At 43.0% G+C, this 14,200-nt stretch overlaps 1 protein-coding gene across 2 annotated transcripts in view; it reads left to right on the forward strand.

Annotated features, from left to right (window-relative positions):
• rhbdl1 (rhomboid, veinlet-like 1 (Drosophila)) overlaps positions 1-10,762 on the forward strand; it is a 62,994-nt gene extending 52,232 nt beyond the window's left edge. For both annotated transcript variants that reach the window (XM_030077525.1, XM_030077524.1), the window contains 3 exons: positions 3,613-3,713; positions 6,074-6,134; positions 7,964-10,762. In XM_030077525.1, the coding sequence (XP_029933385.1) occupies positions 3,613-3,713; positions 6,074-6,134; positions 7,964-8,235 (434 nt within the window). In that variant the 3' untranslated portion in view covers positions 8,236-10,762. The remainder of the gene's footprint in view (positions 1-3,612; positions 3,714-6,073; positions 6,135-7,963) is intronic.
• The last annotated feature ends 3,438 nt before the right edge of the window (positions 10,763-14,200 follow it).

The raw sequence follows: 14,200 nt of genomic DNA on the forward strand, positions 1-14,200 counted from the left end.
TTTGCATGAGGTTCACTGCTGTCTGGGTCCGCTGGAAACACAGACACACTTAGGGTGCTCAGGCTTTGACCCTGGATCTCTCTTCCAAGAGTGAGACCCAGGAACTCTTACCCCATAAACTTTTTAGCAGAAAAGGGGCAATAGGCTGTAAATAGTGGGAATAATCACAATGTGTAGCTACCCATGCAGTAAGCCCTCTTGAAATCAGGCACTGCAAAGCGTCAGGCTTGTAAGTGTTTCTGCAGAGGCATGATTTGCCATATTTTCAGAGGATTAGAGGATTTTTTTTTCTCGCAACTTTTGCTGTGCTCTGGCTCGGGTTCCAGTTCAGTCACTCGAGTGGCTACAGAGAAACCTTGCCTTAGGCACTGTCATGCACTGGCCCGGGATCAGCTTACCCTCCCTTGTCTGCACCTTATCCCTGAGAGGCTGAAGACTACAAATATGACCCATAGCTTAGGGGCAGCCTGGAATAATGGCAATGATGTAGTGGGTTTGGTGTGACAGAGTGGCCCCACTCTCTTTGGCTGCATTAGGGATTATGCTGAAGTAGATACAGCCCTGAATGAGTGGTTGACCCATAGTCTATTCAAATTACAATCATTTGTAACATCAGCTCTGCAGTGCAGTTGAAACATGATGCAAGCGCACAAAAAAGACGTTTGGATGCTGACGAAGCCTTCAGGATCTCAACAATAAATAATCTGCATGTGAGTTGGAAAGTGGCAACTCCACACAGAAATAATCGGACACCTCGCGTCTCAGCTCCTGCTGAGCGAGAGATTCCTAAATCTTAAATCCCCCGTAAGCAGGAAAGCCCACATGACGGGTGCGTTTAATATTCATACTGTATTTGGGAGCCTTGCACCAAAGCAGAGCTAGCAGGAGGAGAGAGCGGTTTGTTTCCTCCCTGTGGAGCCTTTTTCTTCCTCTCAGCCTGAGGTCTTAGGCTCTGTCTTCTCCCTCACCCACAGATGGCATGTCATCTCTGTGACAAGTGCTGGAGACTGGTGCTAACAGTCATGCTACTACCCAAACAGCTCGTCACACCACTGTTAAAGCCACTTCATGCTCTCACACTGCTCCATATTTTCCTCACTGACCCGTGCTATTGACACGTTACCACCTTCTGGCAGGAGTTTATTGTCATGGTTTAGAAATCTGTCAAAGTTGCACAAATAAATAGTAATTTAAATTAAAAAAAAAAAAAAAAAACCTGAGAACTAAAGGTCTGAGGAGAAAATGGAAACTCCACATGCAGTTAATGCTACATTTAAGTAGTAATCGAATTGCAAAAAAAAAATAATAATAATAATGATGATAACGTGAGACTAGGATGGAGACTCAAAGAGAAACTTGGAGTTGTTTGTACTAAAGTTGCTCCAATTTAATTTTTCCTTTACTTTGAAGAGATGAGAGACCACATATGCTATACTGTGTAATTGCGATTTCTTGGAACCACTAAAAATGGGGCACTGTGGATCTTCACAAATCTTCAGCTGCAGCATCCACTTCATCAACCTTCATGTGCCCCATAAATCCATGTAAAATAGACCTATAAGTGTCGGGGCGAGAGGAGATAAATGACTCAAGAACACGCTCTGATTACCATCTGTCATGCCATGATCATCACTGCCACCACAGGCTGACAAGGCGTTAAGATGCTGTTTACTGTCTGCGGTCCCACTGCACACACACACTGACACACACACACACACACACACACAGAATGTGAATGTTACAACATGCATTATAGATCTGAGATCACAACTCCAACGAACCCCAACTGTGATTAAAAAGGGGCTGTTTTGTTTTATCAGCCCTCTCCGCTTCCCTTATCAGCTCATTTGCATAATTAACAGTGGCTGACGCTGTCCTCGCAAGCGACTGCCGCTGTGATTTCTCCTGCTTGGGATTCTGTCCTACTTCATAGTGTCACTTCAGCCTTTTTTTCACATTGTGACTGCAGTGGCAGGTGCACCTAACCGCTTCCAAGATGGTACCTTTAAAGGTTAACTCCCGTTGGCACTGCCGATGATGTAACTCGCATTTCCGGGCTCATTTGGTGCGAAATTTTTTTGCATTTCCATTGTCAACCGGCCAAATGTGGATGATGATACACCACGTTGAGATATTTCCAGCACAGCTCCAGTGTAGTTTTGCAGCTGAAATTTTTTTTTTTTCTCAGCAATCTAAAATATTGCAAGGTTTTGGTGTCAGTTTCTCAGAATCAAAGAACAATCAAAGAAGGGTTTCCTCTCGACTCCCCACTGTGCAGCCATGTTCAACAATCACAGAGGGAGAAACCCATGGTAGAAGAGGCACAGATACCAATTATCTTCACTGACAGAAGCCTCAATAGACCATAATGCAATGCAGCCGCAATACATGTCGAGTTTTGAGTAACTGGGAAAAAATACTATGCTCTTGTTATTGCTCTCTCAGCCAACATGTGTAACTCAACAATAAGTCAGTACAACAACTTCAGGCCTGTTCTCTGGGGACTGCTGAAAGTCATTCTGGGAAATATAGAAAATCACCAACTGAGGCACAAGCAGACAAGGCAGGCTGAGGGAGAAGTGGGTACACCAAAAAAAAAAAAAAAAACCTAAATCACAGCACTTCATCACAAAATAACCCCTGGAATGTGTTGAACATCACAAACCGATGATTTATAACGGTGTACGAGTGTCCAAGGGTGGATTTTTTCCTTGCCAGTCCAGCTTGGCTTGTTGGCAAACTGCAGCATGGCATGCCGTCAGAGCGGAAATGGATACAATCACTCTACAGGCGATACAGTTTGTCATAATGGCCCCTTATTGCATGTTCATCCTTTTCTTTGTCACTGCCACGTCCACTGCTGTACCATTCATTTTATAAATACATTTTTAAACAGTGCATTTGGCTCCTATCCACCCCATACATATCCCTGATTAGACTTTTTTCTCATGAATATGGCACAAGGGATTTCTAGAGTGCATGAATAGCAAATTATCCTCTCGGATCAGGGGTGGCCTGTGTTTTCTTGGCCTGACTCTGACCAGAGATCTTTTTTTTTTTTTTTTTTTTTTTTTTTTTTTTCCCATCAAGGCATCCTGAAAGAAAAATCCCATTAAAATATATTCCCTCTCAGTTCTTGAACACTTTTAATCGAATGAGTCAGCCTCTCAGCTTCTACTTTATGGACTTCTTTACACAGTTTTAAGATATGCACACCACAGAGTTTAATAATGTGTGCAATCAGAGCTGTAGGAAGGAGACGGAGGGTTTTATTTGTGTGTGTGTGTGTGTGTGTGTGTGTGTGTGTGGGATTGGATGTGTTTGTGTGTCTACTCATGTGTCATGTATTCTGGATTTAAAAAGAAAAAAGGGTATGTGAAGGTCAGCTGATGTTGCACAGTTCTGTGAAGACAGGCTGTTTTCGCAGAGCTTTTTGGGAAAGCTCGGAGGAAGGTGACTGCTGTGTGATGAGTAATCTAACTCTATCCGCTTTGTCCCCCCATCCCAACCCCCACCCCCGCTCTAAAACGCTATCTCCTCCCTTTCCCACTTCATTTCACCCCCATCCCTCCCTCCCGCTCACACCCCCAACCTCCCCCCGTCTCTCTGCAGGCTCCCTGACAGTGTCCATCACTGACATGCGTGCTCCCGTGGTGGGGGGCTCCGGGGGAGTCTACGCTCTGTGCTCGGCACATCTGGCCAACGTCGTCATGGTAACTGCATCATCACCTCTATTGTTACGCTTGAAAATGGTATCAATAGAGACGAAATGTCAGAGCCGTTCACTTGGTGGGAGAGAGAGAGAGAGAAAGGGAGTGAGGACCCCCCTCAAAGCAAAGCTTTTTGTGTTGTATGTCCAGTGTTTTGTATTTTTCTTTTCTTTGTTTCTGCCCGGGAGGCCCTGCAGCGGCAGGAGATATGAGTTGGATGTTTTCATCTTCACTTGTACAGTAGCTCCACCCTGATATGATGTGATAAGTACTTTTTATTGACCACTAACAAGCATGTTTTTTTTTTCTGGAAGAGCGCCAAAGGAATATTCCAGAGGCCATACAGGCTCATCTCCATTTGTCACTAAAATATAGGCGCTCTCACTGAAATGTGTCGATTAATAGTGCACTACACAAAGACTTAGTCCAATATCATTATTATTATTATTATGTTTATTACAAGATGTTGGAAAACAGTTGCATTTTCACACGGGTCTCATAATCTGTATTGATGATCCTTAAGTAAAGTTGCATTTCCTGTGGGCAAGTCTGTTATTTTAATTACTTAAAAAGGTGTCTGATTCTGTCCCTTCTGCCCACTTAAAACACAGCCGAGTCAATTATTCCCCTGACACGCCCTGAGTGCCTGCCCATGTGAAACTGTGTGTGTGTGTGTGTGTGTGTGTGTGTGTGTGTGTGTGTGTGTGTCAGGAGGCTTGCATGTGAAATGTCTTACACATTCTGTCATAAGACTCAGGGCAGTGTTATATTTGATGAATCACTTTAACTAATACAGGCCTTCACTGTGGGCAATAGAGATGCCAACGAAAATAGAAATCAAAGTGCATCGACAGGCCCAAAGCGAGAGTCTGCCGCTTTGGTGTGCGCTCATAGCAACTAGCAGACAGTTTATTTGGTCTACTACGCCTGATGCCTGTTTGTTGTTCGGGATCTTGTGAGGCACGTCTTAGTTCTGCTCTCGTGGGTTTTTTCTGATTTGTTTTTGGCGGTATGAAGGAAATCTTTTTCGTCCGACCTCACCCCACTAAACACTCGGCCATCTGCTGCCAACCTCCACCATGCCTTTTGCTGAAAAGAAACATTCAGATCCAGTTAAGTTGTAAGCCTCACTATCTGCATGACTAGAATTAATCTAAATCCAGCTAATCTGTCTGTATGCATCTTCATATAAGGAGATTTAGCGCAGAAATAGATCATTGCATGCATTCCTTTCTCTCTATAGTTCTTAATTTATTTTAAGAAAAGCTCAAATAGTTTGTCGTCACTAAATATGCACGATTGCCGTAATCTGTGCGTGCATATCTCTGTGTGTGTGTCCCTGCTATCTGTTATTGCTATTACCTTTATCATCCTGCACAGCACAGCCGCTTCAAGCGCAGTACATTCATTGTTTTGTTTTTTTTTTCCAGCGTGAGCCGGTCCGTGATGGAAACTCGTTTGTGTGTGAAGGAGGGAAAACACTTTCGCTGACAGTCCATGAATGGTCCTCCTCTCCTCATGCACACGTCACATTCTTTGAACAATTCTCTCCATTCCGGTGTCAGCAGTATGATAACAAGAGCCGCAGCATACAAAATGAATCGTCTGTCCTTTGGTTAAAGATTGTCCTTCCTCCTCTCCTGCGAGTGCAGCCGTGTCAAAGTAAATTGCCTCCCATCAGAAAACAGCAAAACCACGTCACCAAAGTTCCGATTGCCTCCTCTGCGCCGCTCCATTGACCTTTCATCTCCGTGACAGTCGTCATTTAGCCGTGATAACACTGTGATTTTATGAGCCCTGTCACCCCACAGTTATATCAAACATATGGACCCATCAGGTTTTATTTGTACTTTTCTTTGGCGTCTTTAATCTTGCATGACATTGTCTTCACTTTGCTTTGGCTGAGAGGGGAGGGAAAACACTTCCTCATGTACCCAGGGCCAGGAACTTAAGGAGGGAGATGATTGGTGCAATTATTCATCCTGAGGAATAAATGTGTTATTCTCAGTTGGGATGCCTTTGTTTTTTGTTTTGTTTTTTAATCGCAGGAGAATCACAAGGACTATTTGTTGGCCCGTTCTCCCCCTCCGTTAAGTTATCTTAGCCCTGATTAATAGAATGCCACTGGGTTGGAACCAGTAAGTGGAGAGCAGCCAGGTGTATAATCATGTCTCTGTCTAGTATAGGTGCTGTCGCCTCGCCCATATGGATGTGGATTGTCCAGCTCTCCAGTCTAAAAATGTCCAGAGAATAGCAACTGTAGCCATTCTTGCCAGGCTGCCAACACACTGTGCCCGCGCTCCTGTGAATTGTTTGTGCCGTGATTGTTTGCGCTGACAGGACGTTTTCCTTTTGCGTTGCAGAACTGGGCCGGGATGCGCTGCCCATACAAGCTCCTCCGCATGATCCTGGCACTCGTCTGCAGTAAGTCCTCCGCACTCCCTTTCAAAGGCCGCGGTAGCCGCGCTGCTCCGCGTCTGCTGCGGCTGTTTATGTTCAGTTTCCAGTTTGATCCTTAAAGACGAGCTGCAGAGCTGTCCTGGTAAACATCGTGCATTTGTTTACATTCGCGGTCCCCACTCATACAGTGTGCTCTCAGACCCCGATGACTGTCTTGAATAAATTTATGACCTTCAAAGACACTCTCAAAATATCAATTCTTAATGTTTACTGGGGTAAAACATTTGCATTCGGATCTAACAGCCTGGAGAGGAAGCCCCCGCCCCTCCGTTTGATTGACAGCCCAAGTTAAAAGCCACGTGCTTGAAAACCAAATAAGTGGTGCCGCTGTTCGAGGACCCACTCGGCTCCCTAGCGCTAGTAGTGGCCAAAATCTCTGCAGTGCACCTTTAATTAAATGTTTAGTAAGGAGTGTGTATTGAACTTTCATTTGATGGCTGCACACCTGTTTACAGTTTAACATAATTGCCAAGTATTTATCATTTGAGTGGGGTTTAAAAGCCACTTAAAAGCGAGCAGCAGACGTGTCACTTATGCAATCATTGTTAATGGCATGGAGTGAGTGGTTTGATGATTGGAAATGAAGCATTGTTTTCAAAACATTTGAGTCATACTACATGTCCGTTCTCTCCGCACGAGGGCCAGAACACTATGACTTTCATTAGTGAGCAATATGTCTCCTCCATCTGTCCCTCGCCTCACTCCCCCACACAGAGCACAGCTCGTCTCTGCTGGAATATTAGATTTGTCCTGAAGTGTTTTGCAAACACAGGATGCAATTTTTCAAATGAAAATCCCTCATAACCCGTGATTTTCGGAGCTATTATGACGCCCTAAACTAGCACGCGCCCTGTTTTTATACCAGCAGCGCCGATCATTTTATTCAGCCCTTCTCGGCTCGCAGGGACTTGGGAGGACGGGGGCAAAGTAACAGCCATTAACTCCTTAAAGCAATTTCTGTAGAATAATCAGAGGATTCATTTTAATCCTCCTGTGGCCCATTGTGGCCTGCGGAGCCAAACACTGAAAAATAACAGTATGAGTCTTATCCTGAGCCATTGTCATGCTGTCACCTCAACAGCAGTCTGGACTGTTTGCATGGCTAAGTCCCATACTAATCCTGGCCTTACCTTCAAGAGAAAGAATCGAATTAGGTGTATTTGTTAAGTATAAGAAGGGCACTAGTGTTGCTAAACTAGTAGTTTACTTGTTCGGACTAAACTGACTCATATTTTTGTTTATTAAAGTGTATTTACAGATGTACTCTACTTAGCACTACTAGTATTCACTCTAAAGAGATAATTTTGTACTTGATGGAGCGCATTTAAGTTTGTTAAATTATACCTCTAGTATCCTTAAAAGTACAAGTAAGACTAAATATATTACTCTCAGTATCTTTTGGGAAAAAAAGTATTCATCAGGTTTAATAAGCATTAAATTACAAGGTCATGTATACTATTGTCAGCTGTACTTGTGCAAATACAGCAAAAGTAAAATTAAAGTAGACCTGTACTGTCTTTTTTTTTTTCTCTTTTTTTTTTTAGTTTTGAAAAAGTATGCACTCATGTCCCAGATTTTCTAAAATCTAAAACGAGTACCTAAAATGTTTTCATTGATCGTATTCAGCATTCAGAGTTATTATAGTTTTGTATTTGTCATGAGTTTTGTTTTGTATTTTGTTTAGTTTTTGTTGACTATAATAACCTTGATTAAGACAGTCTTCTTGACGAGGCAGGGTTCTATCTGTTGAATGTTGAATGTGTCGCTCTCTCTCTCTCTTCCTCGGTTCGCAGTGAGTTCGGAGGTGGGCCGTGCCGTGTGGCTGCGCTTCTCACCGCCGCTGCCCTCCTCGGGGCCGCAGCCCAGCTTCATGGCGCACCTGTCGGGGGCCGTGGTGGGTATTAGCATGGGGCTGCTCATCCTACGCAGCTACGAGGAGAGCCTGCAGAAGCAGTGCTCCTGGTGGGTCATCGTCTTCTCCTTTATCACCTTCCTCCTCTTTGCGATCTTCTGGAACATCTTTGCGTATGAGCTGCTGGGCGTGCAGATCCCGCCTCCGCCCTGATGAAGGCCCCCCGCGGCCCCTCCCCCCCAACATACACACTGACTTCAGCCCCACCCCGAACAAAAATGTCCCCCTGACCATCGTTACCTTTCCCATTCCCTCTCAAGTTAGACCCAACTGGTATCAATTCATTCAAAACTAAAGTCGACCAAGAATCCTTTTTTACAGATACTTTGCAAATCAAAGAAATATGTCTCTTTTATTAAAGAGGGATTACAGTAGCAACAAGTACAGGTGAATGCTCCTCAGATCCATTTTGAGGAGCATTATATCTTTTTATATATGTTGAAATCTCATCCACCTTACCAGCTCAAACCTTTCAGTGAGCATTTTGCCATTGTACTTTTTTTTTCTCCTCAGAGAGGGTTTTTAAAAACCCAAAGGTGTTTCATTATTCATTTCTTTCAGTGCATCCTTCACCCATTTAAAGACTCCAAAAAAAAAAAATGAAAATCTGAGCTCAGTTCATGATATGTGCCTCTGGTTAAGAAAAAAAAAAAGTCAGTGTGGGCAGGAATTATATGAGGGAAACAGCAGGAGTATGCACTGTATTAGTGACGAAGCTGGCCAAATGCTCAACAGCATCGACTCATCATTTATTATAATGTGATCAATTTATCCCCAAAGGAGGAATTGTCTTTTCCTTTGAGCCCCTCCGCAGATAGGTCCGAGTCAGCTGTAGCATTGCCCGTGGAGCTGCTAGGGATTCAGCGTCTTGCTCAAAGGCACTCGAGCATTGATGACGGGGGCTTGAACGTGGGCGCTGTGGTTGAAAAGTGAGTCTTCCTACTTACTGCGCCTCCAAGTAGAGCTACAAGGTGAAATATCTGAGGAGGGGATGGTGTTTACTTCAGGAGGGAGCAATAAAAAAAACATGGAAGCAGCAATGAAATACGATTGTAGTCAGGGGTTGTTTTTGTTTTTTTCCTCAAAATCGCTGGCATGCTAATGGAGGGCAAAAGATGAACTAACACAACTTGGTATACACTCTATCTTGTAAATGAGCCCCAGTGTAGCACCTCCGGCTCAGTAGGAGATGTCAGTCAAAACGCTGCGCCCCCTCTGAGTGCAAGTGGATTACGCTTTTCCCAGAGCATTTACAGAAAAATGGAGGTAAAAAGGATTTTTTTTTTGGCTGTTTGGACTGCAAAGTTTCAGGCATTATTTTTGTGAATTTTGTGGCTTATACCATCTCCTTGGAGTAACTTATGATTTGGAGCATCAGCATCACTTTCACTTCATGTGGTCTCAAAAAACAAGCTCATTTTTATACACAATGTGCATAACATTATAAATACACTGTGGATACAGACAGTCACGAGAATACGGTACATATAACATAAACAAGGCATGCAGATGGGAAACGACAGTGGCGGTGTGGGGAGGGGGAAGAAGATAAGTTTAAGAAGTTCATAGGAAAATGACAAGTGAATTTATCACTTCCTAGCTAGTCATCACTTGAGCGAGTGAGCTCCACCTATTACTGTGTCATGCGCTAACCGCCAACTTTGCTAAAGCACCGTGTAAAATATGTCATCTCACGCTCTGTGGTTCTCGCCGAGACAAGGACACGCGCCTTCCCAGAGGTCTCTGCTCCGTCTCTACGAACAACCACTGCCTGATTCTGTAGGTCAGCATGGACAACCTGAGAGAAGAACACACACCAACACACACACACAAGCATATACTGGCCTCTGCCTGTTCTCGCTCTAACGGACTGAACTGGGGAGGGCGCGGACGTGTCATCACCTGACCTCTGACCTTCGTGTCCCAGAGGGCATTGGGGTCTCTCTGTCAGGCCCAGTCTATACCTCAGTTTCTCATTCTTAGGGACTGTATACTTTTGTAAAGGAATGTATCTATAAAAAAAAGAGTGTTATTAAGTTGTCCCCGTTTTTTCATTTGATAGTGGATGTGTATATTGTATGTTCATAACTAAGAGTATATTTATTTGTATTTTTCCTCATTTAGGGGGAAAAAGACGAAGTTTCAAATGGTGCAAACTTGATGCTATGATTGTCGTTCTTCTGGTTACTCCTGCTGTATGGCTTTGATCCTCTGAGAAAGAATCTGTGAGGCAAAATCCCCCTGGTTTCTTAAAACGAGCACCAATGACTCAAGTTCGCTTGACTTTATAAATCTTTAGTGCTTTACAAAATAAGCCATAGAAAGAACTAACTTACAGAGGGGCAAAAGCCGGGGAGGAAAAAAAAAAAGAAGTGTGTTAATTGTCGAAACCGGTCGGTTGATTTCTGGTGAGCTTCGGTTCACATTTTTTAATTTCTTGTTTGTGTGATCAAAGGCTGAAAATGATGATCTGCATTGTGAATATTCAGCAGGTGAGATGAGGTGGAGGAAGACAAACTGTGCAAGTTACATGCCTGTGAACCCCTAGACAGTCGCTCTAAGTCTGAGATAGTAGATATGTTCATGTAGCTGCACTCATTTCCACAACTTGTCGCTGACTTGTTTCCCATCGTCCTCGTTGGCAGTGGGCACAGCTTAATTGCCAAAATGCCAGATCCCAAATTCCCCCGGGCAAGTGTGTGTGGATGCCTTCCTGCAGTTCCTTTTTTTTTTTTTTTTCCAAATATCAAATTATGGATAGAGGTCACGTCACAGATTAGCTGTAGACAGATTCAAGCTTTTGGAAAGCTGCAGCGAGGACGGCAATTACATTTACTCATGCAATGTTCCGTTTTTTCGCTCTTTGAATCAATAATTCATTTGAATGTCCACTGGCTGCTTGGGGGAAAAAAAAAGAAAGATTTTATGTATTTGCCAATCTTGACAGTCTCATAAATACAGCCCTCAGCGTTGGCTTCCACATGAAAATGCCGGTACTAACATAAGACTCCATGGTAAATGAGGGAATCCACATGAAATAGCCAGAATAAGCCATCTTCAGAAATGAACTACAGATAAAAATGAAAAGATTAGCCAATGTAGAGTATTAATGGACTCATGATGGAAATTCTTGTGTATACAATGAAACATTATTGCTTGGGATAGCATAGATACAATGATGAATAATGCATACTTACCCGGTTAGCCTATAATGAAGATAAAGAGGATGCCTGTGAGGAGGTTAATGTGCCTCTTTAACTTAAGATTCATATGGGAACCCAGAAGGGTTGTAAAAAGGGCTAGTAAATGGCTACGTTTTTGTAAAACGCATTAACTGTGAATATTACCCCTCTTGGATATTTCACACGAAACACTAGCAGGACTCTAATATCAAAAAGCTTACAAAGTCCCATTGCCCCCTAACCTCAAAAATGAGACTCATCCCATTCTTCCTAACAGGACGCTAAGTGCTCATACCCTTACCTTCAAATTAAGATAGGTTTTAAATTGTTTACTTGTGCAAATCTGTCCCTCAGCAGCCATGCCATATGAAGCAGACAATGCCACTGTCGGCTGAAGGGAAAATGAGAAGAGCATATATCTTAATTAACCAGGTGGGGGAAATTTTGCAGTAGTGTAATATTACTCCTCTGTTGGCCAAATTAGCAAGGCCTTGTTCTGAGCCTTAGCCAAACACATCATCAACATCACGCCTTCCAAAAAAAAAAAAAGGCCGTCTCCCTGTCTGAGAAAGCCTCCCCTGCACTCAGACAGCGGCTCGTCTAAAGGCAGAGGCGTTAAAGGTGTGATTGAGGCTCGACTGTCATCCTCCGGCTGACATATGTGACAGTTTTGGTTTGTGCCAAAGTGAGGCATCGTGAGGGATGGAGGGAGCGGGGCAGCAGAGGAGAGGAGAACGGAGGCGGCGCTCCTCATAAAACATCGCCGGGGCTGTAAAGAAGCTGGCTGTGTGCTTTTCATATCTTGTCGCGTGCACATCACAACACCCCCGATGTCAGGATGATGCATGGCTGTTGCGAGGATATACAAGGGCCCAAAGCTAGACTGTAAACAGGACATCTTCCTTTAAGAAGTGGATGTGACAGGCTGCATGATGTTGATTTAATTGCTCTCTTTGAGTGACATATTTGTTTTCAAGAATATAAGGGTGGCACAGAAGGGAGTGGCATGAGATGAATAGGGCTGGCCTGCCATAACATGTGATCCATCACTTTGGGTAATCTGCATCCTTAGCCAGGAGGTGGTCTGCCTTGATTCATAAGAGACCAATTAAACGAGGAGGATACAGTCATTAGCAGTTCAGGAGGATGTTAGTGCCAACCTCGACTCGACTCGACTCTGGAACCGATCGGAGCTCTTTTTTCCTCTCATTGCCACGTGAACCAGTGTTGACGTGATTCTTTTATGTAGCCGTGTCCGATTTTGCTACTTCTGTTCTTTTCACTTCTGTACGTGTCTGAATCAAAAACAAAACATAACTTTATAGCAGCATACTTGAGATTTCTCTGACTACTCTTTCTTATTCCCAGTTCCTGTATTTTGTCATCGGTGGGCTTTTTTGCACTTAATCGTAATGTGGTTGACTGACATGTTGTTGTGTGCCATATGTTCTACTGCCATTAACATTCTTTGATGCTTTTTTTTTTTTTTTTTTTTAGGTATTACCTCCTTATGCCAATCCATTGTGCTGTTATGCCCAATGCCTTGTTCTATAAACCCTAAACTAAGCAATGGGCAAGAGGGCTGCTTTGCTGTTAGCTGTACAGTATATTCTGCATTATTATGCGTTGCATCAGTAAAGGTGAGAAGCCGCATCACTGATGCAGCGCACTGTTAATTAAACTGAGGTTGTTTATAAATCCAGTAGCTGCTCTGAAATGCTGCTTGCCACCAAGCAGGCCAGGTTGCCTTCTCTTAGCGTGTGTTGCTACTTAAAATATGGGTAACTCTCAATGCAGGACTGTACAGGTACAAAGCAGGCTACTGTAGCTCTAGAGATGGATAACTAACTGTATTTACAACAAGGGTCATTGGATGCTCACCACTACATTGATTTTTCACTCTCAAACTTTAAAAAAAGGCATTGAAACCCATAACACAGGTTGAAAGGTTCTTTAACTTCAATGCCAGTAACCTCTGAATATATTGACATTTAGCTTTAACCACTAAACCGATCTGCAAATAAAAAGGTATCTGAAAAAGAAGCTTAAAATGCATACAAGCGGGTCACATTCTCTCATTGTGCTAACTGGCCAGTAAAATAATAGCAAAGGAAAGCCCCTGGGACACCTTGTTGAGAACCACACATGCATCTATGAATGCTAATGCTTTAAGACTTTCATAATTTAATCGATCCACTATCCCTTATATTTAATAAATGTTAAGAATATTAAACTTTAAAGGGGAATGCCACTGAAGTATCATTTTGGCTGACCGTTGTCTCCCATAGCTAGAAATGAGAAGAGGAGTTTGTCCTTTAGTCTGTGATGGCGCAGCGATAAACAGCACCACGGAGAATAAAGTCATATGAAATGAAAATGCAAAGCGAGACTGTGACACTGTTCGGGATTTGTTTCTGGAGATGGGGGTACATTTTCGGGTTTGTCTAACAGCACCACAAGAGTCTCAGATTTCCAGTTTCTAGCTTTGGTACAGAATTTTTCACGTCCACAAAATACTGCCTGGACCCTTCAAGGTCATACGAATATCACGTGACCCCCTCCTTAAGATGAGAGTTGTCCCCCTCATATGGTTTAGTACGAAGTCATATCTGTGCTGCTGTGGTAGTTTTCATGAGCTGCTTACTTGCATTGATAAAATGGTGCCAAGCTTATGAGGTTCAATCTCTAAAAACCAGACCAGAGGTTGTGCCAATACAGCGTTTACAAAAAAAGAAGCAGAAGCTATTTTTCTCTTGTCATGAAGAAACTAAAGGAAGACTAAATTTACATAAATATGGATAATTTATATCAAAGTCCTCATTAATTATTTCACGATCTATTGTACTTTTTAAATGTTCTGAACGGAACCATTTTATATTGTATATATATATTTTTGTTTTATTTTGTACTGTTCATTGTACTTGCTTTAATTTAGG

This window comes from Myripristis murdjan, chromosome 19 (assembly GCF_902150065.1).
Source record: "Myripristis murdjan chromosome 19, fMyrMur1.1, whole genome shotgun sequence".
Classification (NCBI taxonomy): Eukaryota; Metazoa; Chordata; class Actinopteri; order Holocentriformes; family Holocentridae; genus Myripristis; species Myripristis murdjan.